Here is a 27,983-nt window from a genome sequence, read left to right as displayed (position 1 = left end):
ACCAGGCCTTCTCAGAAATACCTGATTTTAAGGCTGAGGCAAGGAAGATAGAGGAAGACATTTGGAACATTCTTTTTTATACCAAAGAGTAAGGAAATAGGAAAAAAAAAGTGCATGTCAAGAGGACACAGATGTGAGCTTGAAAAGGTTCCCGCTGGCTGTGAACCTGGGACAAATTGAGCATCAGTATGAGTAAGGACAATAGTGAATTATGAACCATTAAAGTCAGGAATCGGTGAGTTCATGCTGATAATAAGCAAGTAAATAAACCAATAAATGAGGCAGATCAGGCACCACAACAAAATACTGCAGACTGGGGGCTTAAACAACGGAAATTTCCTTCTCACGGTTCTGGAGGTTGGTCCAAGATCGGGGGCTGACAAGGTCGGTTTCTGAGGCCTCTTGGTTTCAGGTGGCCACCACCTTGCCTATGACCTTTTCTCTGTGTGCCATGCAGCAACAGCTCTCTGGTGTCTCTTATAAGGACACTAATTCTGTTGCACCAGGGTCCTATCCTTTTGACATCATTTAACCTTAGTTACCTTCCTAAAGGCCCCACCTCCAGATACGGTCACGTTGCGGGTTAGGACTTCCACATCTGAGTATCGGGGTGGGGGCCATAGTGCGGTCCACAGCAGGCCGGCAGGACAGTGAGGAGCTCTGACTGATAAATGTGGACGGAGTTGGAAAAATCATCTCTTTGCAACCATCATAGTAAAGATTGATTAAGTTTGGAATCATTAATGGATGCTAAACTAGGAGTACATGTTGATGAGGACCTGGGTATTTGCTGGTATTAAAGTATCTGCCCAGAGATTCTGAAAAATAGCAAAGGGAAAACAGTAAGTGTCCAGGGAGAAACCAGGCAGCACCTTGAGTAGGTGATCAAAATAGATAAAAATAGACGCTGCCAGTGGAGGGCAGGTGGGTACCACGTGCCAGACAGCAGCACGTTTGTGTTACCGCACCTGGGAGCGCATAACCTGGGCTTTATCACGAGGAAACGCCAGGCGAACCCACCATGAGGATCAGTCTATTAAAGGGGAGGGGCATTTATTTTTAAAAATACCACTGTCGTAAAAGATGAAAGCTGAGGAACTGTTCCAGATGACAGGAGAATAAAGTGAATGATAAATAAATGCAGTAAGGGTCCTGGGCTGCATCCTGTACTGGAGGGAAAAAATGCTGTAAACAACATTACTGGGTCAGTTGACAGAGTTGGAATATGGTGGTAGCTCAGATACAAGCACGGTGTCAGTGTTCACGACTTTGGATTATAATTCAGGCTGCAGTGAACCTTCATGTCCATGTCTTTGTATAGACATCTGCTTTATCTTGGCCAAATACCTAGGGGCAGGATGGCTGGGACATACAATAGGTTTATGTTTAAACTTGTTAAGAAACTTACTGTCAGTAGTAGTTTTTGAAGTTGCTAACTTGCACTGTTCTTAGAATACACACATTGATGTATTTAGGGGGGAAAAGGCACAATATAATGTCAAATATTTCAGCAAAGGAAATAAAAGTATGTACACATATATATGTATGTATATGTATATGTATATATTCATACATACAGGTGTGTGTGTGTGTACATAGAGAGAGACAGAGACAGAGAGAATGATAAAACCCTAAAATGTACTAACAGAATTTTGATGTCACTTGAGCATTTCCATACTGTTTCTCTTCATTTCTGAGCCTCAAATTGCCTGAAATGGTAACTGATTGTTAAATGAGGCTTTTCTCCTGGATCAGAAGCCAGTCCACTTGGCGAGAACTAGAGATCTGCCTGCTGTGGCCACATTCCCCTTTTTAGCAGATAAGGAGTAAGTGATCGTTGTCAGCCTCAGTCTATGCCTCTTCAGCTTTAATGTGATCTTGTGAATATGGAAATGGCTAATGTTGTCAGGAAAAGAAAATCAGATGCAGTGTTAAATCCTAGTTATTTTAACCTCAGAAATTGAGGGTTTAGGGTTTAACTAATAATTGTACAGTATGCAGGAAGAAGGGAGATACTCATTTCTTCTAGGTCAAGAAGTAGACATGTATTTGCCCCAGGGGGCTTTGAGTTTTTAGGGAACTTTTCACCAACCAAAGGCTGCGATTTCATTAGAGATCTTTGAGTATCTTGTCCATGACCGAACGGTGAGTTACTAGGTGTCCACACCCTTCCTTGCTTTCTCCTGCCGAGGTATTTATTAGATGCCTTTCTGAAGACTGATTCCAAACTAGGTGCCCAGAATGTTTAACTTCTGTGTCAAAAACACGGTAGGTTTTCAGACACTTTCTGGCCACTTAGAAACCGTCAATGTTATCAGAGCCCTTGACCTTGGGGTAGATATAAAGCTGTTCAGCCAGCTTGTAGACTATGAGCACCTCACTTGTAAGAGACGTTCTTCATACATTATTTTTCTTTTTTTCTTCTCTTCCAGCCTCGGTGTTATTAGCTGGGTGTTTCTGTAAGCTGTGTGAGCGTGGGTGGGAAAAGATGGCTCCTTCCTGTCCACTTCTACTCTGTTTTCTATGACCCCCCCGCCCCCCAGAAAGAGGAAAAGTAAATGAGGGCTGTAGAGCAGTAGTGTTCTAGATGTTAATACTGCTCTTGAGAACAGAATTCATGATTAGTAATTGAGAGAAATCCTTGATATATCGACCTCTTAAGAGATGCATGATGCTCATGAATCACAGGCTTGAGAAACACTAAAATTTACTTTGCCCGTTAAAAATATGTAATCCAAATCCAAAGTCACTGGCCGTGGGAAAACTTGTTTCAGGGAATGCTGATTGACGTGAGGGAAGCTAGGATTTTGTATGTGTGACTTGAAAATCTCTAGAAGAAGCAGTGGAAGGACTTTACAAGGCATTCTTTCGTGATACAAGTTCTTAAAACGTGGATAAACTAGCCTTTCTTAACATCAACCTTTGTCTCCACTTTAAAAACATTATTTCTAGATTTTATTTTCCTATGAAATCTTTTTTTCCCATCCTTACAGCAGCCACAGTTGCCAGCACTTTTCTGAACAGCTCATGGGTACTCTCACTGCCCTTTGTAAGCGACCACTGTTGACACAGGACAAAGAAGGATAGGGGGCGGAAGGTACAGACAGAAATAAAGGACCATAGATGAGGGAAGCCTTCCTTGAAGAAGGTACAAGCACACTGGTGCATCATAATCTGAAGGTTAGCCTGGAAAACCTCACTGCTCATGTTCCCTTCCCCACCTGCCAGCGACCTGCCTGACATGGACTTCATCTGTACCTCAAAAGTTCCTTTTTCGGCCATCAAGAATTTTAAAAAATACCAAGGACATCTGAAAAGATGTGACCATCAGTTCACTCTCACTGGGGATCACTGGGGAGCAGTTCCAGTAGAACTGAGCTGTGTGGTACCCAGGCCACCTTTACTTCATTAACCTGCCGCCCTGCCCACCCAAACGAGGCCACCACGACTGGCAGGGGCTTTCTTAAAACTGGGGGGGAAGCCCTTGTTTCTCAGTTTCTCTCCTGTTTCCAGTAATGTATGGTGTTCATCAGTTTTTTTTTTTTAATCCATTTCTTGTGTAAATCACTTGAATTTCATCTCTAAATGATTTCCTTTTTTAAAAATTGAAGTATAATGAGTTACAATGTGTCAGTTTCCAGTGTACAGCATAATGTTTCAGTCATACATATACATACATATATTCGTTTTCATATTCTTCATTATAGGTTACTACAAGATACTGAATATAGTTCCCTGTGCTACACAGAAGAAATTTGTTTTTTTTAACTATTTTATATAGAGTAAATATTTCCAAATCTCGAACTCTGAATGTCTCTCCAAGTACTGCATAATATAACCACTGGGCTGTAAGAGCCATAACATATTTACTCTGAATGCACATCTGAATTAAGTAACTGTTGCTTTGTTCGCTTTGGGATCGCAGCATCTCCAGGCTCCGGCACCTGCTGAGCTGCTACGACCCCCGCGAGCCCGTGTTCCTGGGAGAGCGCTACGGCTACGGCCTGGGCGCCGGCGGCTACAGCTACGTCACGGGAGGAGGAGGGTAACTATGAGCTTCCGGCTACACTCTCAGCACACTTCCGCTTCCGGGCCGCAGGGGCGGGTCTGGCGGTGGGATCTGCGCTGCTACGTAAGTGCTCTGCAAACAGCAGCTGTTACTGTGGTAGGAAAGTGAACGTTAAATTTGCTAAATATGAGAAGATCCCACTGTAAAGAATATGTCACTCCTTGAAGAGGCAGTAATATAAGTGCATGTGGAGGTACTTGGGAGAAACGTCCCTGTGGTAGTGATTGCTTTGAGGCAGCTAATTCGTTTTGACTGTTTAAGTGGAAAAAAAAAGTTGGATATAGATTTTAATTTCACAAAATAAGTCATTAGATTTTTTTTAACTATCCAGTGCTTATAAGTCACATTTGGGAAAATAGTGGTATAGAAGTTTAGACTTGAGCAATCAAGTGATACTTGTGGGGGATTTATAGGGTTTAAATACAGTTAAAAATCAGTGCTTTAAAAAAATAAGCATCTGCCTAATCTCTCGGGAAAGATTTTGATTAGATTTACATGGCTAAGTCAGCTAAGCAGTCGTTCTGTTATTTCTATAGTCTTTTGCTATTGGGCTATTTAGGGATAATCTCAGTTTGTTACCACTGTTGTAATGTAAATTCATTCACCAGGTTTTTGTTGAATGTCCACTATGTGCCGGGCAGCATTCATTCTAGTCACTGGATTACAAACATCTGACAGCTGGGACCTGATATTCCTATTTCACAGTCCCCTAGATGAGAGCCGTTTCTGCTGCGAGACCTACCGCATGGTCACCCTCCCAGTGTTCTGGTTGGTCTGGCCCCGTTCGGTGGTGACTGTCACGTGGTTATGGAGGTGGCTCTTCTAGTGACGATCCAAGCCTGTGCAGGAGTACTGATCTCTGTTCACCCATCGGCGGCCGTTAGCAGGAGGGCAGGGTCCACATAGGCCTTCGGCCTTGGAAAAGACACTAAAGTGTAAACCTAAGGAGAACTGAGCTGTCGTTAAAACAAGGTTCCGCCATTTGCAGCCTTACAGTAATGTGTTTAGTTTCCTGGGTGAGGTGCTGGTGCCCATTGGCCAGAACTTTTGACTTTTGCAAGGGACGCTGTTATTTGTATGAGATTTATATGTTCTGTAGCACGAAGATTTTACTATACACGGCCTCCTGGTCTCTTCTGCTCGTCCTCCACTCCGTGTGTCCTCCACGCCACAGAGACCTGGATGGAAGCACATCTGATCCTCTTGCTCGCTGTCAGGCCTTCGCTGCCTTCCCACTGCCTTTAGTGTAAACTCTTTCCTACTCTGGCATCCGAATAAGACATGATCATTCAGATTTCAACAAGAGTCAAGCTGATCTGGGATTAGGCCTCAGTCGTAACCACTTGTAGCTGCCTAATCCCCAGCCTCCCGGGTGCCGCTGAGATCACAGGGCTAAGCCTCCAGCAGGCCTCTCCTTCCCCCCCTCCCGCCCCTAGACCCACTTAAAGCTGCCACCACTTGCTGCTCCCCTGGGCAGGGGTCCTCTCTAGAAACTGGCTCATCTAGGCTTCATATCATTCATCTCTTGAACGATTCCAGAGGCTAATGTGATTTTTATTTTACTTGGATTTTTCTTTGTGTTACCATGGGAGTGAAAGGTTTTGCATCCTTTTGTAACCTCCCACTGCTGTTAGGATAAAGTCCAGATTCCTCATCCAGCTCACCAGGCCTCTCCTGGTCTTAGGAGATGCTTACCTTTTTTGCCTCATTTATCTGCACCTTCATCTTAAAAGAGTTCATACTGAGCCTGTTTCAGTTCTTCAGAGGCACTGTTTTTAACTCTTCCCCCAGATACGGCATCTGCTGGCCCCTACACAGCCTTGTTCCCCCAGCCAGCCTCCTGCCTCTCTCACCTGGCGAATCCCCCTCCTTCTGGACTTGATATCACCATCATTTATGAATTCCTGGAAGCCTCCAGCCTAGTCCAGCCCCTGAAATCTGGGTTTGATGCCTTTCTAATATACTTTCATGGCATATTATGCAAACTATTATCATTTAATTGTCTATTTTCTATTTTCCACCTAGATTATGACTTATTTGAAGGCAGCACCTGTGTTTCATTTCTCATTACATCCTTACTTGCTAGCATGAGGACTCACTTTTCACAAGGTACAGTGGATAAATGAATAAACAAGTGCATGAACACTGGTAATGATTCTTACGTAACTAACATGGACCAGTGTATTCTGTTCTTAACAGCACCTTATAGAGATGCATTCTTTATGAGATTGTCCCATATCTACCTTTGATAAAAGCTGCAGACATGATAATTTCTCTAGTATTATAGGAGACTTCTCTGGTGATCTAGCTTAATAACCAACACTCTTTTTTAAACAGCAAATCAGGGTTGATTAGTGGCTTGTAAAACCAATTAATGGCTCATAACCATCATTTAAAAATAATGAAATGCAGAATGGAATTGAATAAAATAGAAATACCATAGTGTATCACATGTAGTAAAAGTAGTATTGTTACGTGATTTTCTCAGTTTTATGCACATACATACACACATACACAAAACATAAACTACTACTTATAAAATGTGTGTGTTTTCTCACTGTGGCTTACAGTCAAGTTTTGGAAAGCCATTGCCTTAAACCCTCCCTCTTAAGCCCCACTTATCAGAGCTAAGCCAGGAGAGTGGACGCCAGCGATTTACGTGCAGATATTTGGTATTGTTTGGAAAATGAGAACTTTGCACTATTTGAATCCAGGCTGTCTGTGTTTTTGCCTTGTTGCTTACTCCTTAAGTTTGGGTATTTGGAGGCAAGTAGTGCAATAACTGTTTTCTTTTTTGAAAATACTTACTTGTGTATATTTGGGTAGGAAGCTGTGATCAGGATGTCATTAGTCTTTCTGGCAGCCCCCTTGGAAGAGGCCCTGGCAGTGGTGCCCAGAGACAGCCATGACCTGTCCGTCTGCTCGGAGCCCAGGAGTGGGCGGGCTGCTTCTGACCCACGCTGCCGTCTGTACGTGCTCTTGATTTGTGGGTGTGCCCTTGAGGCAGTCCCTGCCTCCCACTTCAGGCTTTCTTATTTCTAAAATTAGTATATTGCATATTAAAGGAAATCATATTATTAGTCTCATAGCCTTTCAATATCTTTTTAATGCTTAAAAGTTGGCAGAACAGACATACGATGATATAACTGGTAATTTTCCATTTTGGATGGTAGACCGGGCTGGCCTTTTCTGTCTACTGGCAGAAGAGAGAAAGGAGCATTTTTATTCAGATAGGATTTAAAAGGATAAGATAACAGCTGTGATTGGAATATATTTAGTCACCTATGAAACTTTCCTTGACTGGGCATCGGGTAGACATTCTAAGGGAGAGGTCTGTTTATGGCCAACACAAGTCCTCACACAGGCTCCTTTCCCGGGCTTGGCCAGTAAAGCAGGAATTTGACTCAGCACATAGGTGTGAGCCAGAGTCACTGGGGGACCCTAGACTTTCTAAGAGAAAGGCAGTTTATGGTAAGTTTTCAGACTTGCAGCTTGCTCCCTTTTGTATAGTTCATAATCACTTTTTTCTTGTGCAGTTGTATTTCCTTGTATCATCTTAAATAACGAGCTGCTTCCTCTTGTCCAGTCATATTCCATGGAGGCTTCTGACATCTTAGCGCGGGCAGGGAGCACTGCCAGCCTAGGGTCAGAAGTGGCAGTCACAGGGCACTGAACTGAGCCCCGCAGAGCAGGAATCAGTGTGTTTGCGTCAGGGACTGCGTTCAAGCTCTGTCCTCTTTCCCTTCCTACTAGATGGATTCATAAAACTTCCCCCTTCCTCGGGATGATCTTTGCAAAGGCGGCTTTGTTCTCATTTGTTGGATCATCAAACTCTTATTGAGGGCTTACTGTATGTGAGGCTCTGTATTTGCCTGTGGGAATATATGGATACATTTTAGACAGTTTTGCTTTCAAGAAAATTGTTGCTTAGTGGGAATGAACTTGTGAACCATGTCAGCCCCCTCAGCCCCATCAGCTACTGGGTTATTCATGAAGCCAGACGGGAAGCCAGAAACCAATCTATATTTTAAAAAGAGAATTTATTGCAAGAACTTGGTACAGAAGTACTGGCAAGGGCTGAGGGATAAAAGGGAGCAGGTGGCCTTACCTGGAGCTCAGTCACTATGGGAAATGCTGTCCCCTGAGGCTGGAGGAGCAAAGGGTGCTGGTTTCTGGTGCTGCTGCTGCTGTCAGGTTAACAACACTGCATCTGGGGCTGGCCCAGGGCTGGCCCCCACTGCTGCTTTGGCATCGTCACTGCCGCTCTGCCACCTCATGTTTCTCTGACAAACACTTCCCCTGGAATAACTGTTAAATGTAAAACTCTGCTCTGTCAATGTCTTTATCAGACACGGGGCTGAGAGCGCTATTTCCTTACTCAGATCACTGCTCGGGAGGAGCTGCTCTAACTGCCTTCTCTGTCTGCATCCCCCCAGGATGGTCTTCAGCAGAGAGGCAATCAGGAGACTTCTCGCCAGCAAGTGTCGCTGCTACAGCAATGATGCTCCGGATGATATGGTCCTGGGGATGTGCTTCAGCGGGTTAGGGATCCCTGTGACACACAGCCCGCTCTTCCATCAGGTGAGAAGAATGTTCTTAGTCCGACCTCAGGGGGAGAGAGGGGGATCTTCCTCTCACTTAAGGGTCCTGCTTCTTTCCCTTCACCTGTTCTGGAAACAACCTTAAGAACCATGTGGACAGGCTCCAGGGGGAAATCCTTAACAGACCTCTTTGTCCAGAGGGTTGGTGCTGTACCAGGTGCAGCATGAAGATGGAAGGCAGAAACATCTAGAAAACGAAATGGTGTTTGACCAGCATCCTTGCATGTAGGACCAGGTAAAGGCTGTTTGTTTTCTTTCTTTTTTTCTTTTGAGTTAAAAAAATTGATGGCATTTAAAAATTATCCAGTGCTATTTAGAAAATATACAGGACTGATCTAATACTGTCTTGCTGGCCACCAAGTGTGTGTCAGCGTACACTGTCCTCAGTTTTTACAGTCTCCATTGGCTACCTTTTTGCTGGGCTTTCTCCCCTTTGCTTGCTATTAAACTGAGTGGCTAAACTTAATTAAATTTCAGTGTACTATCTCAATATGCATATATTCTGGAGGCTATAGAAAAGCAGAGCTGAGATGATGTTTATCAGGGGTGGTTGGTGCTAACAGTGTCACTGTCCTGCAGTGTAGGGTCTGAAGGGAATCCTTCTGCATTATTTATAGAAGTTTTTTTTTTTCTCTTAAGAATCAGGTCAGTGGATGATAATGTAAGAATAGCAGCTATACTTAGACTAAAAATAACCACAGCCCACACTCATTTAATGCTCTCCTTTAAGAAACTCAGTAAAGCTTTTTGAAATTTGAAATATTTGAGTGCATGTATATTTTAAGTGCCCTCCCTTATGTTGAAAATATAGTCCTCATGCTTTATTTAACAACCAATAGCAAAAACTATGACAGCAGCACAGGAAACGGGCCTGACAGAGACAGCACTACGGAAGTTCACCTGAACAAGGCAAAGACAGTGCATTATCAAGAGAGGCAGAATCCTCTTCTGCTTTCTTGAGGACTGCAAAGGAGGATAAAAATAGACTATTGTAATACGAAACGTATGAGAAATCTCCTTCTTGGTACCACTCAGAAGGTACTTTTCCATCTTTTAAACCCTTGAGTCTGTGTGTGGTGGTGTTATGACTTAGAAAAGCAAGTTAGCCTCTTACCCTCTTTTGATGTATCTCATAACGTTTCACTCACAGAAAAAGAAAAGGAAGGGTACTTAAAACTGTTGGTGTATAGGGGAAATAATTTACTATTGTTTACATCACAGTCTTGGGTTTTTACAGCAGCCTTTTTTACTTAGGGAAGAATACGCTAGTAAATGAGATGCTAAGGGAAAAAGGAAGGAGAGTACTCCTTGAGTAAAAGTCCTTTGAAGATAATTTTAAAATTAAAAAAAAATTGTTTCCCATACTTTAAAACTCTTGATTTCTCTAATTCACCTAATAAATTTTAAACCTTTCCAAAGTTGTAAAGTATGCTCAAAACCTATCCTCCCCATGGACACTGCTTTATCTTCCAACTCTTAAGCCTCTTTTAAGAGAGTCTGCTTTGATTTGGACATTACCTTCCATTTGTAATGTTTGAACACTGGTCCAAACTGTGTATTTGTTCATACTGAGAAAGAGATATGAGACAGAGAGAAAACCCAGGATTCCTGAGGAGTTAGTGGGCATGTAGAAACAAGCTCAGATACAAAGTTGCCTGGGCCACATTCCTTCTCTTTTTAGGCAGGGAACGTTATTGTGAAACCACAGGTTTAGAAGGAGGCCTCAAGGAATGTCCAGTCTGTCCCTCTGTGTTAAAAACAAAATCTCTAGAGAATGTGGTTTTCTGTTCTTCCAACATTATATGCCTCTGATGGGTGTGGCAACATGCAATGGCCAGTGAATCCTCTGCACAAAATTGTCAAAACAACCACTTCAGGACTCTGAGAGTCAACCAGAAGCACTGAGAAGCATTAACTCCTGAAAATCTACTATAGCTCTGGGTAACAGCAACAGAGCCTGAGGCCTTTCTGTCTGAATCCCCCCACCCAAGCCCTCTTCCATCCCTGTTTGGTTGGAGAGGGCAGCAGCAGTTTCACCAGTATGGGCCTGGTGGGAAAAAAACAATAGGTTTGCTGTCAGAGTTGTGGGCTTGACTTGTGGGAGAGATGAACACCCACAGATACGTCAACTAAAGCTGTCAAACTAGGGTAGGAAACAAACAAGAAAAGCCGGCATCTTCACTGGCCTGGGGTTGTAGTCTCAGTTATCGTGAAGGGAAACCTTTATTACAGCTAAAATATCAAGAAAAAGATTTAAATGTATACTAAAAAGATTTTAATGAAAAAATGCCAATAAAGGAAGAAGAGATGGACAAAAAATGAGACATGTAAAAAACAATGGCATATAGAATGGCAAATGGCTGATGAAGATAGAGCTACATCAAGTATTACATGATTATAAATGGACTGGATACCCTAGTCAAAAGGCAGAGATTGTCAGACTGGATAAAAAGCATGATTGACTGTACGTTGTGTATGAGAGTCAAGTACACTTCAGATTCATAGACGCAAACAGGTTGCATATAAAAGGATGGGGAAGGATACACCCTGCAAACAGTTGGTTATAGAGCACTTGAGTGGCTGCAGTAGCATTAAACACAATAGATTTTAAGAACAGAAATATTACTAGAGAGAGAGTGGGGCACTTCATGACAAAAGGTCAATACATCAAGAAGATAAAATAATTGTAAATGTATATATACACTAACAACAGACCTTCAAAGTACATGAAATAGAACTGAAGAGAAAAATAGGTAAGTATTAACTACTTGACCTGACAACAACAGAATGAACATTCTTTTCAAGTACACATGGAACATTCTTCAGGACAGACCATATGCTAAGTCGTAAAACAAGTCTCAATAAATGTAACAGGACTGAAAACATACACAGTTATGTTGGGAATTCCCCCGATATTTGGAAATGAGACAACACACTTTTAAATGACCCATGGGTCAAAGAAGAAATCATAAGGAAAATTAGAAAATACCTTGAATGAAAATGTATCAAAAATTTGTGTGCAGCTGTTGTAGGGATTAAAGGAAATTTATAGTTTTAAACATAATCTAAGTTTCTACATTGAGAAGCAAAAGAATTATATTAAACATGAACTATGTGAAATAAAAGAAGTATTAAAAGTTAGAGCATAATCCAACGAACTAGAAAACAGAAAAACAGTAGAGAAAAATCAGTTAAGCCAAAAATTAGTTCTTTTGGAAAGATCAACTACTTTGGTAAACCTTTAGCTCACTGCACCAAGAGAAAAAGAAGACATGAATTGCCAAAACCAGAAATGAAAGAGAGGCATCATTATAAACCCTACCAAAATTAGCCAACAAATTAGACAATTTAAATGAAATGGAGAAGTTTCTAGAATCACACTTTTTAAGCAATCTTATTTCTCCAGGAGGAACAGAAAATGTATTTAAACTTACATACATGGACGAAATTAGAGAACTGAGCATGCTTCCCAACTCATTTCATGAGGCCAGCGTTGACCTAGTATGTCAGAGATGAACGTTGTATCCCTACAGCAAGCACGAAGAAAATGACTAAAATTATATAGCAAAAAAATAACAAAGGGATTAAAATGGTACATCAGAAAAGTAAACTACCAGCAATGTTACTCCTGAACAGAGGTGCAAAAACCCTTAATCAAATATTAACAAGTTGAAGCCAGCAGTATACTAAAGGGGTTATATGACATGAACAAGTCATGCTCATCACAGGGATGCAAGGCTTGTTTAACACCCAAGGTCAATGATTATTATATGAATAATGAATGAAAAACACATGATCCTCTCAGTAGACACAGAAAAACTGTTCGATGAAATCTAACACCGCTTCATGATAAAAAAAAAATAATAAGCAGACAGAAAAACAAAAAACTGTTTCAACAAATAGAACTTCCTCAACCTGATAAAATGAAGATCAGGAGCAAGGCAGACATATCCAGCCTCAGCACTTTTACTCACCCCTGTATTTAGAGGTTCTCACCAGCGCAGTAAAGCAAAAAAAGAAATACAAGGATACAGATTGGAAAGGAGGAAGTAAAACTGTCTCTACCCACAGACAGCATGATCTTGTATGTAGAAAATCCTAAGAATCTATCAAATACTGCTAAGAGAAATTAAGATGTGAATAAATTGAGATACAGACAGTTTTTATGTATTAAAAAACTAGCAATTTCCTTGATCTTTTAATATTCATTTTAAAATTTATTAATTTATTTCATTCATTTAAAATTTACTTTATTACTTTTATTCTGAATGCTGGCATGAAATGGTCTGGATCAGAGACAGCTTTTTAAATTAAATACCTCACAGTAAATAATAAGAGCATCTTGCCCACACGCCCCACTGCCCCTTTGACCTAGTTTTTGCCTCTAGGGCAAGATGAGAGCGAAGTCAGTTATCCTACACTGGTGACCAGATACTCCACAGGCAAGCGATTAGGAATTTTGTTTTCTCTGCTTATAAAGGTGAAGGAGGCAGCTGTCCCTTTCAGTCCTTACTTCAGCACTTTACTATGCAAATAGTTTCTCCAAGGGCCTCATTCCTCCTTGAAATGTAAATGTATCCCTCCGGTAGTAGTGTTCAGGTCTTCCTGGCGCTTCAAGGCTTAATTTAGGGACGGAGTTCAGGGCTATGACCACTGGCCTTCTCCCAGAGATGAAGGGGGTTTTACTCTTCGTTTTGGATCACAGCAGTTAACTAGAAAATGACTACAATTTAATTCTCATGGAATGTGAGATATTTATAGTGGGCTAAGGCTCTTTTACAGGACACAGTCATGCAGGGAAATTTTGTCTCCCTGTATTCCCCAAATTGATCTATAGATTTGGTGTAATCATATCAAAAGCACAGCAGCAGGCTTCTTTATAAAAACTCACAAGCTTATCCTAAAATGTATATGGAAATACAAAACAGTTTTTTAAAAAAGAGCTCTAAGTGGGAGGATTTACACTTACATGATTTTGAAACTTACTATAAACCTCCAATAATCGGGACAATGTGAAATTAGTATAAGGATAAACATATATATCAAAGGAATGGGACAGATTCTAGAAATAAACCCTCCCATTTATGGTAAACTGATTTTTAACAAAGATGCCAAGGCAAGTCAGTGGGGAAATGGGACAGTGGTGCTGGAACAATTATAGCCACATACAAAAAGTGAACTTAGAACCTTACCTGACACTATACACAGAAATTACCCGAGATGGATCACAGTACAAAATACAAGCTCTAAAGTTACAAGCTTCTGGAAGGAAACAGGGAGAATAGTTCTTTGTGGCCTCAGTTTAGGCAGAGATCTCTTACAGCATCAAAGGCATGATCTAGAAAGGGAAAATTCATAAACTTAACTTCATGTAAATTAAAAACCTGTGTTCTTTGAAAGATATCATTAAGAAAATGAAAAAAAGTACAGGGCAAGTGGCATAATGGATAATGTGTCTGACTATGGATCAGAGGAAAATGAAAACACAAAATAAAACACAGGAAGTCATGGCTGGGAGAAGTATTTGCTAATCATGTATCTGATGAAAGATTTGTGTCCAGAAATATATAACAATCTCTTACAACTGCATAAAGAAACAAACCACTCTGTTTAAAATGGGCTAAGATTTGAATAGATGTTACACTGAAGAAGTGAAGGAAATGGCTAATGAGCACATGAAAAAGCGTGCAACGTTACTGGTCGTTAAGGAAATGTAACGAGATCACTGTGAGGCCCCACCACATGTCTGCTGCACTGGCTGTGAGCAGAAAGCAGAGCATACCATGGACGCTCTGTCCACAAGGACGCAGGAAAACTGGCTCTCTCAGACACTGCTGGTGGGAATATGAAATACAGGCACTTTGGGAATGTTTTGGTAGTTTAAGTTAAACATACTTGTAGTAGGCAGTTTATGACATGGACCCCAGTGGTGCCCTCTGAATGCCACCAGCAACCACCCAGTGAGGTTGTGGGTGGATCTTTTCGTCATTGAGCCTTCGGATGAGACCACAGACCCTGAGCTGACACCTTGACTGCAACCGTGAGAGAGACTGTGAAGCCAAGGCCCAGGCTGCGTGCTGCCCAGACTCCTGAGCCGCGGCAGCTGGGCGTGGTTTGTGTGGTATGTCCATACAGGGCACCACCGCCCAGCTGAGAAAGGAACTAACCTCTGACGTATGCCACAATGCCAAGTGAAGGAAGCCAGGCTCAAACACCCCTATTATGATTCCACTCATAAGAAATTTCTAGGGACCACTGTAGAGACAGCAAATCAGTGGTATCCTAGGTCTGTGAATGAGGGTGAGGACTCATTGCAAATGCATGCAAGGGAATTTGGGGGGCATGACTATAGAGTTCTGAAACCAGATTTGCGGTTGCCTAGCTCTGGAAATCTGCTAACATTATCCAAACTACCATTCACAGCATTATTGTGTGTGAACTGTGTATGGTATGTAAATCATACCTCAATACAGCTGAGATGAAAATGTGTGTCGAAGAAAATATAGTTTTAACCTTCGTTTGCTGCACTCTGTTCACTGTGCTGTAAGGAGAAGATTTTAATTTTGCCCAGTGTGTGTTCTCCTCATGCAGTTTCAGCCATCTCTCTCTCTCTCTCTCTCTCTCTCTCTCTGGGTACACGGCTTCCCACCACGCTCCCCTCTGTTACCCAGCCCTCCTTCCTCACCCTGACTCTGCCTGCTTGGGATTTCCTTTTGGCCTTTTCACAGACGTGTGATTTTTAGAAGCTAAATGGACTTCTCAGTGTCACAGATGCCTCTCTGGATGCATCCTACTTTTTTCATTTGGTTTTGTTCTTTTCCATGAGCTCATCTGTCAGAAATGATGAGCACGTCCTAGAGCTTAATAAGCCAGGTCTTCACTTGCATAGATGGCTCCTGAGATGCAACTAATCACTTCTGGAATCTGCATTAATAGAGGGAAAGATATTATGGATTTATTTTTTTCCTGTTAGATGTATTTGTATCTCCAGTAGTTGACTTTTAAATGTGAAAAACAAGCAACGATTCATTTCCATTGCTTTAATTTTTTTCTCCTGAGACCATTGTGGAATTATCTGAGAACTGAATTGAGACTTTGTTTCTCCTAGGTTTTCTTCTCTGCTGGTAAATTCTCAGAGAGCATTGCAAATAAACCCCATGTAATATATGAATTCCCTCAGCTAATATTCAAAACTTTCTCAAGTCATTTAGAATCTATTCTAGTATGTAATTTTGGTCTCTGTCTCACTGTATTTCCCTTAAAAAGTCTCTTCCTAGAATTTTAACTTCATGAACACTTAGAATTTTTAAAGGATAGTACCGTGACCATTATGAAAGTTCTCCCCTACATTATTTTGAAGTCTTCCTCACAGATATTATCATTTGACCCTCAGCTGAGCAGCATACTTGTGCCACCGCTGGATAAAGCCTCCCAAAGCGGCTAGGGCAGCTAAAGCCTCTGACGACCCTGGACAGGCTGAGGTGGTGGCAGGACACTGGCCTAGGAGCTGGGCACCTGCTCTCACCCCCATTCCAACATTTGCGAGTCATGTTACCCCAAGAAAGTTATAACTTCTGTGAGCTCTGGCTTCCTCATTTATGAACTGGGGAGGAATCATGCTGCTCTGACCATCTTGCGAAGTTTGTTTCAAGGACTAAATAAGAACATTTAATGAAGGTATTTTGTAAACCATTTAAGAGAGTTTACTCGTATCAAAAATTTAGATGGAATATAATAAAATATTAGCCTAGAGAAGATCTGTTTCTAAATGTATCACATCTAGGTTTAATAAAGTCAAGACTACTTCAGTACTGGTAACCCAGTGAGTTACTATATGACACAGATGGGCTTTATACATTTGTAAACAAGATAAGCTTTGAGAGAAGATGGATGCTTTGCTCAGAGAAAACAAAATGTATCTGGTTTCAGTTTCCTTCCATACCCTGGAGGTTACTTTTTCAGTCTCATTTTAGGCTATATCTGATTCTGCTTACATTTCATTTTTTCAAAAGTTCTGGAGAATTCTGAAATGATAGTAATGCAAAAACTTTCTAGGTCCTGTTGCAGACTATTTCAGGTTACTCAAATTTCCAAGGACACCTCTGGAACCAGGCTGGATATTCAGGTAGGAAGAGAGTAGGAGCTACTGCACCCTTCTCCCTGACGAGCTCCACGTTTCCCTGCTCTGAGAGACACCCGCTGATTCCACGTCAGGGCAGCAGACAGGCAGTGCGAAGCCTGGAAACCCCTTGCCCCACACCTCCACACACATGTATGGCCAGAGTTTTAGTTTTTTTAGACCTAAGAAATGACAGATTTTCTGCCTTTTTGCAGAAGGCATAATTGTAACTCAAATGACTTACCAAGGGAAACTTTTCATAATTATTACCACAGTTGAGGAATCTCCCAGAGGTGTGACTATGAAACACAGAAGCAAAAAGCGATGTGTTTCAAGCGATGCACTTGGGGTGTGAAAGTAACTGGAGATATAGAAGCAAAGAGCCTACAGTTAGAGGGAAGATTTTAGTGGGAAGGATTTTCTTCTTGCTTTTAGATTCCCATAACCAACATCAGCTACTGACGGAAAGCAACGGTTTCATGCACTGAGATGCTATTCTGAAGCAAGACTGTCCTCAGTGAGCCAGAGAGCGGCCTTCTCTGTTCTTCTTCCCGCAGGCCCGGCCCGTGGACTACCCCAAGGACTACCTGTCCCACCAGGTCCCCATTTCCTTCCACAAACACTGGAACATCGATCCAGTGAAGGTCTACTTCGCGTGGTTGGCACCCAGTGAGGAAGACAGAGCCCAGCAGGAGACACAGAAAGGCTTCAAAGAGGAGCTATAAGGCCTGGCGCCGGGAGCCCAGGCAGGATGCGAGGCAGAGACCGGCCTCATCCTGCTGCGGTCCTCATGCTCACGCGCGACACGGGGCACGGCGGCTTCCTGACTTTAGGTGGAAATTACTGGATGGTAATTTCTGAGTTGGGGGGGAGGAGTCATAGGGAAAACAGATTTTTTTTTCCTGAGAGAAATCACTTCCTTTTGCATTACGCGGCTGTTGTAATACGCAGTGATTACTGTGTGTTTTTCAAGCTGTAAAACAGCAGCTTTGTTTCTGTCACAGGAAAAGAAATGGCACCAAAGTCTCCATCCTGCTCTCTCTCCTTTGTAACGGAGGTTTCAGTTGGGCGTGAGGCTGGAGAGACGTGACTGTCTGTCGTCATACGTGTAAAATAAAGAAGAGGGGAAGTCCGCTGATCTGGGTATTACAATGGGGTGAACTTTTTAACCGTATTATTGATGATTGAAATTATTTCCTGGTAACTCACTAGGAATATTGCTGTATTAAGGATCATTCATAAACCATCATAAAAGTCTAGTGATGAAAAATCCCCTGGAGTCTGTAATCAGGGTTGTTATGTTTTATCTATTTTTCTGTTTGTGCCTCATAAAAAGAGAATAAGAAGCCTGCGAGCGTGTTCTACTTCTTTAGAGGTTTGTCTGTGTTCCATTTCTCCCTGAAGCCCTATCTTTACGACCTACTTGTAACACAAGTGTGCTCGCTGCCGCCAGAAAACAGTGTTCTCAACATTTAAAAACAGCGTCATGTTTTATTCAAGTCACTGAGCTCTGTGTAAGTCTCGGGAAGTGAATTAAATTAATTTTACATGGTACTTTACTCTTATTTTTATTTGTATGTTACTTAATGATTCTCTCCAGACTCAGAATAGGCCCCCCAGTGTACCCTGAAGCCCCAGTTGGGGTACCAAATGGTGATTTGGCAGTTTCCCCAGGCTCTTAAAGAATGAAATTTGAAAACGGTATTTTGAAGCAGCTCTAATTTCCACATCATGTCTTTAATATATTATTAAATATATCATTAATTTGTAAAGAATACTCTGTAATTTAACGTTTTAATTATATAATTCAGTTTTCTAAAGGTATTTGTGTAAAATTTGATTTTGATACGTCTTAAAACTAATTTTGGTATAGTAAAATACTTTCCTCTTTTTTTTAAATAAAAATTTCTATTCATTAACTTTGCATGTAATGTTTTTCTAGCCAAGCACAGGGTTTTAAAGCCATGCCACCAAAAGTACCCGTGTTTGTGTTTTTAACAGCACATTCTTCTTGCAGCTTATATGTGACTGACTGCCAAAGTGATGCAATAGTATTTACCATTTTTCCAAACTAGCAAATACTTGGACGGGTATGTTTTCAGTGATAACTGAATGCATTGGATTCATTTCTGTGAAAGTGGATTTTGTGGCCTGTCCAAGAAACGGATCAGGGATTATCAGCTGGATAAGAAGCGCCCTAAGGACTTATGGATCCCGGCAAGCTGTTGCTGATGACATCAGCTTTGTTGTCAGAGCCGGCATTACTGTCACTGTTACGCCTGTCGTGTCATTGGTAGTAACACTCCTGGAGGGCCTGGCTGCCCAACCAGGGGGGAAGAGCCTTCACGTCCCACCCCTGCCTGCCAGCCGAACACGCTGCCAGAAAACAGCGTGTTCACGCGACAGGCTGGTCCTGGCGTCTCTACATGAAGACCCATGTCAAGCTTTCTCTGTGTATCATGATCAGTGCCTTCTACTGATACCGGAGCACCTTCTCTGGTACCTTTAGGTGTTTTGTTAATTATGTTCACTTTTTGGAACTGTGTAAGCCTAACCCCAAATAAAAGATGTTTGCCTATGTTTCTGATTTCTCAAGTGTATTTATTAGTCCAGGTAGAGTGGGAGTGGGGAGGGGCATGGGGACAAGGGATGAAATGAACCAGAGAAAAAAGTTGGCAGCTCAGTAAACACAGTTTTCAGCAAGAAAAATTAATAAAATCCTATCTTTTTTCAGAGAAAACCATCAGACTCTGAAGATATATTTATACTAAGTATAAACGCTTATCTATTCTATTATACATTGGTGATATTCTGGAACTGATTCTTATAGAATTCATATTTTAAGAACTAGTTTTGAATCTGAACTTTCCTGGACAGATATTGTCCTATTCATACTTTCTTCGCCTTTTAAATAGGAATTTACTGCAAACGTCTGTTTTTATACTGGGGATGTCAACGTCAAGGAATTATAGGTGGAACCATGGAAAGCCGTGTTTCCATCTAAGCCTGTTCTGCTGATACAGCCAAAGCAAGTTGTCTGACTATGTAGGATTTTTACATCTAGCCACTGAGTCAGAAATCCAGACACAGACACAGCCTTTATAGACTGGGAACACAGAACAGCAGCGGGCTAGGCTGCAAGTGATGGAGTGCACAGGTATGTAAACAGCAGAGCTCTCTGAGTTTCTTGCTTTATTGAATACCTTCAGTGCTTCCACATCCATATCCGCTGGAATTGTTCATAATTGTCTCCTCTGCTAGAGTGACATTTGTAAGAATGCTTCTACTGTCTTCTATTCAGAGACACAACTTCCGTAGACTACTATGAATCAATCAGTAGATTCATCAAGCGACTATTCATTAAACCCCCACTGTGTGCCAGCCCTTCCAGGACGCCCCTTGCCTGTCCTGCTCACCAGTCTCTCCCGGGCATCTCTGAATGCCTGGCACTATTGGTGCTATTGTTTTATGTTCCCAAGCTTCCTATAAACATGGCACCTGCAAAATGTGCTCCCCTCCTGTCTGTAGAAAGCAAAGGCTTCTTTTCCGGCAGTAAGTCTTTCAGCACATGTTTTCACTTTAAAGACACATATTCCTGGAGGGAGCTGGGGTAGGTGCAAGGAAAAGGGCATAAACCAGTAAACGAATGAATGAACCAGATGATTTCTAATAATGATCAATGCTGTAAAGACACCGAGAACAGGGAGCTAGAATGGGGTGCGGGCTGGGGACGACTTTGGATGTAGTGGTCAGAGAGCCTCTGAGAAGGTGATGACTGAGTGGAGACTCCACTGAACAGAGTGAGTCAGGGACGCAAGAACATGTGCAGGGAGTTCTAGGCAGGGGAACAGCAAACGTGAGTGCTCTAATGTGGGGACAGATTGTCAGAAAAACCTGTGTGACGGCGTAGCTCTCATCGCTGTTATTAGACATGCAGGTGATGTCAGATAAACAGCTGCTCTGGCAGTCTGCAGCTCAGAGCAGTCAGGGCAGGAGTTACGATATTGTAACTCACCAGCATTTTACAGGTTTTGAAAGCCACAAGACTGGCCAGGATGGTGTAGGGAGAGAAGGAACTAGAGTCAGCCAAGGTGGGAGGGACTTGGGAGCTACGGGTGGGGGTGGGGGTGGGAAGTGCTGTGTAAGGGAAGCCAAGGAAAGAGTGTTCTGTGAAGCAAGTGATCAAGGGTGTCACGTCACCAAGAGGTCCAAGAAGGGAGGACAGAGAGGTGCCAGTGTGATTTGGCAGCGTGGAAGTGACCTTGACAAGACTGCTCCCAGTAAGTGGGGCAGAATGGGAGTTGAGATTGTGGAGAGCAATTATAAACATTTATAGACTGGGAACACAGAACAGTAGCATGCTAGGCTGCAAGTGATGGTGGAGTTCATCCATAGTTAATTCTTTTTATGAGTTAACTCAAAGACAAAGAAAGGTAGCTTGAGGGGGAACATGGCGTCTAGGGGGTTTGTATTTCAGGACGGAAGATGTCTAGGAAATGTCTTATGAGATGAGATGTGGGTTTGTCACCAGTTGTGGGTTCTGGCCGGCAGAAGTCCCACCGAGATGGAATGAATTACTCGAGGCTTTGGAAAAAGTCAAGAGAGCGAGAGGGAGTCAGGAGCCAACTCCATGAACCTCTCAAATGCTCCTACATTTATGGTATGCAATCAAAGGAGAAATCACTAACAGTTGTGTGATGGAATGCAGGAATTTAGGGAAAGACAGGGTGGGATCGAGATTGTAGAGTCTGATTCAAGGTCAGAAGACCCTTTATGTTTTGGTAAATCATGTTTGTGTTGGCACCAGCGAAACTTACAGCTTATCAGGGTGGAACGTATGAGAAGCAGCTGCTTAACAACATTTTTCTTGGACTCAGGCGGCTGTGCCTGTCTTAGGTTGCCCCCACTCTGGGGATCTTACCCATCATTGGCTAACCAGCCTTCTCACCTCTGAGTCTGCAGCTTTTTATAACTTGTTTACCATTCCAGCCCAAGACTTGTTCCTTTGTTCCCACAATCGGGGGCCTACAGTTTATCTTTAGGGAAGTCATGGGAAGAGGGGAACAAGATACATCCTTAAAGATATGTTAGAGCAGACCACCAGACCAGCCAGTTCCTTGTTTTGGGTAAGACTATCTAACAGCAGGCACGCCCAGCATTTATAGCTGAGGGCCTGGGTCCTTGCTTGCAACAAGCAGAGTGCTATCGAAAACCTCAACTATGTAAGCAAGGCAGTTACTAAGCACATTTGCTCTTCTTTAAGGAGACAAGTGTCTGGGGTCTGTTACAATTTGTAAACCCAACCATGGGCTCCCACAATGAGAATGATCAAGTTGAGAGGGAGGATGACTGCACGGGCAGTCCTGGCGTCAAGGCATGGAACCCAGTGCTCAGCGGAGGGTTGGACAGGAGGGTTTGCTGTCAAACGGGGCAACAGTGTAGGCACAGAGAAAGATTTTTAGATGTGCTGATGTGAAGATAGGGGTGTTTCCATCTGATCACTTCTATTGAGTGTGAGACAATGTTACTTGCTGAGAGTGATTGACTTTTTACATAGGGTTGCTCTTATGGAAACCACAACATTAATACTAATAACAATGACAACCATTTATATAATGCTTTCTATGCTTGGCACAATTCCAAGTATTTCACACACTGAGTTATTTAATCCTCACAGTAACCCTTTCAAATGAGTACTAGTGTCTTCCCCAATTTACACTGGAGGTACCTGAGGCACAGAGAGATTAAGTAACCAGCTCAGGGTCACACAGCTGGTAAGTAAGTGGCAGAGCTGAGTTTTAAACTCAGACATTTTGGCTCTAGAGTTTATTCACTTAATCTCTGGACTCTTTCACCTCCACCAAGAACATGCAGCCTCTCCCCAGGCTGACTGTACGCCTAGTTCTGAAACACCAGCATAGGCAAAGATGACCAAGAATGCGAGCGTTGACCACGAAGTAATCCTGTAAGATAGATTAAAGGCAAATAAATCAAATAAATATATATCAAATAAATTTTAGAAGCAATATGTACTAGGAGGTTTAAAAAGGAAAAAACTGGCTACTTGAAACTGAATTTTGAACTTTTGTACCAGAACTCTGGGAAACAACACATCCAGTAAGGGTGAAGATCCTTACTTTCTGACCCCAGAGTTCCCTCAGGTGTGTACCCCAGTGAGACACTCACACACATGTGCTGAGAAGTGTGGACAAGAATGTTCACAGCAGTGTACACAATTCAGGAGAGTGGAAAGCTGGAACCAGCCTGCATGCCCACTGCTTGAAGAATTCATAAGTTCTGTTACATCTTTACAGGATCACGTTATGCTGTGGTTAGTATGAACGAAATACAGCTACATGAGGCACCTCAGTGTTAAGCACATTTTAAAGTCACAGAACAAAACTTATAGTAGGATTTCCTTCATAGAATTTAAAACTATGCAAAATGAAAAAGTAAACATATCAAGATACACATCTAAAAAATTAAGAAAAGTGAATGACAGACACAAAATTCAAGACAGTAGTTACCCTCTAGGGGAAAGAAAGGGAAACAGGCTGTCAGACACACCGGGGCTCAAAGGTGATGGTAAGTTCTAGATCTGGAACAGGCTGGTGGGTACAGGGCTGTTTATAAGTACTCTACACACCTGATGCATATGTTATGAATATTCCCTGTTTGATGTAATTAATGGCAATAACGACTTGATTTAATTAAAAGCACAAACGCCTTGTTTGGCCCCTGATGTGTGAGTATTATTTTCCTGCATTAACTGTTGTCCCTGCAACAATTTATCACAAACTGAGTGACTTGAAAAAACACGACTTATTATCCTGCGTCCTGCCTGTGGGTTGGGGAGTCTATCAGCCTTCTTTCATTTCACCCTGTTTTTGTCCCTTCCGGATCACTCTGGCAGTGCTTCTGCTTACATAACAATCTCAAAAACCTTGTGACTCTCCTGTGTATGTTATGGGGATTCTCGCTACTAGACAAGGAGCTCCTCCACAGATCTTTCGAGATGCTCTCATCCCTGTCCCTGGCTTCTGCTGAGGCTGGAGGGGCTCCTGGAGTCATCTCTTCAAGGAACCTTCTGTGTGAGGGAAAACTCTGACCTTCCCCCTTCTCAAGGCACTAGCAACACCTGTGGCTTTCTTTCCAGAGCATGCTTTTCTAATAGTGAATCTCCTCATTTTAGCATCTTTTACAATGTGGATTAGCTGAAAATTTCCCAAACTATCAAGTCCAGGTTCATTTTTGCTTAACAATTACCTCGATTTATCTCTTTCCCCTCAAATTATACTATAAACTACAAGAAGAGACCAGGCTGCACATTTAGCATGTTGCTTGGAAATCTCAGGAAAATCTCCAAGTTCACTGCTTACGCGTTCTGCCTTCTACATAACTACAGAGCATAATTCAGCTTGACTTTCTGCCACTACATTACAAAGGATCCCCTTCCCTCCAGTTTCCAAAAATATTTTCCTCATTTCCTTCTGAGCCTTCACCTTCTGAGCAGGGCCCTTAGGGTTCAACTTTCTACCAACCTCCTGTTTATAACAGTTTGCGTATTCTCTACAAGGATACAGGCTTTCTCTCCCTCGCTCCTTACTTACTCCTGAGTCCTCACTGGCAGCACCTTTAACATCCATTTCTACCAAAAGTCTGTTCAGAGCAATAAAGTTTTATTGGCTAGGGAATGTTGTATGTAATTTACTTTATAACTTAGTTTTCCTTCCACAGTGGTAGTAGAGCTATCACATAAGAAACTGTATGGACCGAACTGTATCCCTGCCAAATTTATAGGCTGAAGCCCTAACCCCTAATGTGGCTGAATTTGGAGATGGGGTTTTGTAGGCCTCCGCCTGAAGGCTCTAGAGAATAAGCCATGGGCTGAACTGATAAACAAGCTGTGAGGAATGTCATGTATCCAGTATGGACGGCTGGATAGCCAATGAAAACTAGAAATAATAGTTTTGTCCGCTCCTGTGTCTAACAACCCTGTAAATTGCTTTCCTTGTACTGAAACTGTTAAAACAGGTCTGTTATCGGTTAATGAATGTGTCCAAAAAGCTTGCTGTCCTGTATGTCTGAAGCCCTTATCTCCTCTATTATTTTCAGCAAGTTTTTGAGCAGGTAAATAAGGTATCAAAATAATTTGAGCAATTCGAGATTGCTTAGGAATAATGTAATAAGAAGAGGCATGAACCATAATTTTAATTTTTCCAGTATAATCATTATCAATAACACCGGGTAAAACTGTTAACCCTTTTAAGCCCATAGATGATTTCCCTATTAGCAATCCAAAATACCCAGAAGGTAAAGGTCCCCAAACTCCAGTAGAGATTAAGTAGGTTTTATTACTGTCATTTATCAACTCATTATCAATAGTCATTAGATCTAAACTTGCGATCCCGGGGGGAGAAGCTGTGATGAGGTCAGAAATGGTGAGATGGGACTTTGGCTGACAGTGATTTCCTATATTTGTTTTTGAGGGGCACCTGGGAGGGTGCCCTGCTTTGAAATAGCCTTTAACAACTGCTGCAGAATATGGAAATAAATCTTTTGCTGTACTGTCACCTGCTGTCCCATGGTTACACTGCGGCGCGCCTGATAGGGTGAAATCCCCAATATAAATTTTTCCCCTTACTTACATGTAGTCGCCGCGCTGATATCACGTCGGGGTCACCGAATGTTGGTGGCACGGTATCATGTACACACGAACACCGTGCAGAGAGCAGTGAAGCAGTTCTCTGTTTATTGATTCTTGGAAAAGGGTTTATATAGGACATGCACGATGCCTCGCATATCATCTAAGTTATGACAATGCTAATAATCTTAATCTAGTTAGGTCCCCAAGCTCCTGCAGTAAGCACAGGATGTTACACGGTTAAGGACAGATTGTTTTAAAGTTCGTCACGAAACTTCATGACCGTCTCTCATCCAGCTGCCTGTGCCTGTCTTAGGTTGTCCTCCTCTGAGGATCTTACCCGTCACTGGCCCTCCAGCCGTCCATACTGGACATATTAAGTAGCCCATTTCTTATCCAGCCGGCTGTGCCTGTCTTAGGTTGTCCTCCTCTGAGGATCTTACCCGTCACTGGCCAGCCAGCCGTCCATACTGGATACATTAAATAGCCCATTTCTTATCCAGCCGGCTGTGCCTGTCTTAGGTTGTCCTCCTCTGAGGATCTTACCCGTCACTGGCTAGCCAGCCGTCCATACTGGATACATGATATTCCTCACAGCTTGTTTATCAGTTCAGCCCATGGCTTATTCTCTAGAGCCTTCAGGCGGAGGCCTACAGGTTTTTAGGGAGGTAATTAAGGTTAAGTGAAGTCATAAGGGTGGGATCCTAATCGGTCAGGACTGGTGTTCTTACAGAGATCTACAAGACCCCAGAGGTCTCTGTCACTCTCCATACACACGAAGGAAAGGCCACGTGGGGACACAGTGAGAAGGCAGACGTTTACAGGCCAGGAAGAGAAGCCTCACCAGAAACAGAATTGCCAGCACCTCGATCACTGACTTCTAGCCTCCAGAACTGTGAGAACATACACTTCTGCTGATTAAGGCACCCAGCCTGCAGTATTTTGTTGTGGCAGCCTGAGTAGACTAATACATGAATGGACAGTCTTATGTTTATATACACTTAAATAATGTTACAACGAAAATAATTCAAGCTGACTGGTTGATTCCATGAGCAGTGTTACTTGGAAAAGCGCCTTTTTATTATTATGTAAATTTGACAAACGGGGCTTTGTAGTTAAAATAGGAGAGTGCTGGAGTCCTAATATTTGGGTTTTAATCCTGGCTCTACAATTTACTGTGTGATGCTGAACAAGTTAATTAACCTCTCTACCCCTCAGTGTTCTCTTTTGTGAAATGTATATAATAATAGTTTCTATCTTTTAGGATTGTTGTTGAGGAATATGAGGAAGCTGAGTTAAATGACATAATGAATCAAAATACCTAGCAGAGTAGATAGAAATCTACATTAAAGCTATGTCTTATATTTAAAAATTATTCATGCCATTTTGCTCCTAATCTTCCTAATTGTGATAAATTTCTCTAGTCAAACATGAAATTATTAATAGAGCCGTATATCTAACTTATAATCCTTATGTGCTATTAATAAATAGCTCTTATTACTGAAAAAATGTTAGACAAAAATAAAGGATAGAGGACATTCTAAAATTTCCAAGCAAAGGAGATTTAATAAAGCTGCCAATATGAAATCCCTAGGGGAAAAAAAGAACTTGAGCTAGCCTTAGCAAGATTTAGCTTGGGCTGCTGGTTCTAACAAAGGTGTAAACGATTTGCTTCTAAGTTGCACGCACCTTTGGTGTAGAAGAGATGTCCTGGGCATCACTTCACACTGTCGTCCAAGGACCCAAAAGATTAGTTAAAAATTCAATTTCTTTTTCATATTAGGCAATAGAATCATAAAACTCTCTGAAAACATAACACTATAAAACACATTCTTGGACTTTTGGGGCACTTTATATCTGTAAAGTATATACCCCAAATTGCAGCTTCCAATTGGGAAGAATATGAGACAGAACATGGAAACTTTTCACCTAGGTGGAATTTCTGTATGCCATCTGTATTAGATTCCCATTGCTGCTGTAACAAATTACCACACCTTAGCAATTTAACACAACATAAATTTATCATCTTACAGTTCTGGAGATCAGATGTCTGAAATGGATCTCAGCAGGCTAATTAAGGGATTGGCAGGCTCCTTTCCTTCCAGAGCTTCTAGGGGAGAATCCATTTCCTTTGTTTTAAGCAAGGAATCTGTTTCCTTGCAGTTTCTGGAGGCCACCTGCATTCCCTGGCTTCTGGCCCCTTCTTCCACCTTCAAAGACAGCAGCATATCATCTTGAAACCTTCCTCTCCCTCTGACCCTCCTGCCTCCCTCTTATCAGGACCCTCATGATTACACTGGATTAAGCTGAATAACCCAGGATAATCTCCCCACCTCGGAATCTTTAACTTAATCATATCTGCACACCTTTGGCCATGTAAGGTAACACGTTCAAATGTTCTGAGGATATGGATGTGGACACTTCTGGGGGCCACTATTCTGTCCTCCACATCACCCGAGGCTCTGCTCTACCTGGCTGGAAGTCAGAGTGACCCAGGTGTGCTTCTGTGAATCAGGCTACATGCATGGTTATGCTAAATGTGTGACAAGT

At 42.1% G+C, this 27,983-nt stretch overlaps 1 protein-coding gene across 1 annotated transcript in view; it reads left to right on the top strand.

Annotated features, from left to right (window-relative positions):
• The window catches only part of B3GLCT (beta 3-glucosyltransferase), an 83,651-nt gene extending 64,280 nt beyond the window's left edge, over positions 1-19,371 (top strand). The window contains exons 13-15 of the mRNA XM_032496341.1: positions 3,926-4,045; positions 8,506-8,650; positions 17,347-19,371. Coding sequence (XP_032352232.1) covers positions 3,926-4,045; positions 8,506-8,650; positions 17,347-17,514 — 433 coding nt within the window. The 3' untranslated portion in view covers positions 17,515-19,371. The remainder of the gene's footprint in view (positions 1-3,925; positions 4,046-8,505; positions 8,651-17,346) is intronic.
• The last annotated feature ends 8,612 nt before the right edge of the window (positions 19,372-27,983 follow it).

The sequence above is a fragment of the Camelus ferus genome, chromosome 14, assembly GCF_009834535.1.
Source record: "Camelus ferus isolate YT-003-E chromosome 14, BCGSAC_Cfer_1.0, whole genome shotgun sequence".
NCBI classification, from domain to species: domain Eukaryota; kingdom Metazoa; phylum Chordata; class Mammalia; order Artiodactyla; family Camelidae; genus Camelus; species Camelus ferus.
This window is presented reverse-complemented; position numbering and strand designations above follow the sequence as displayed.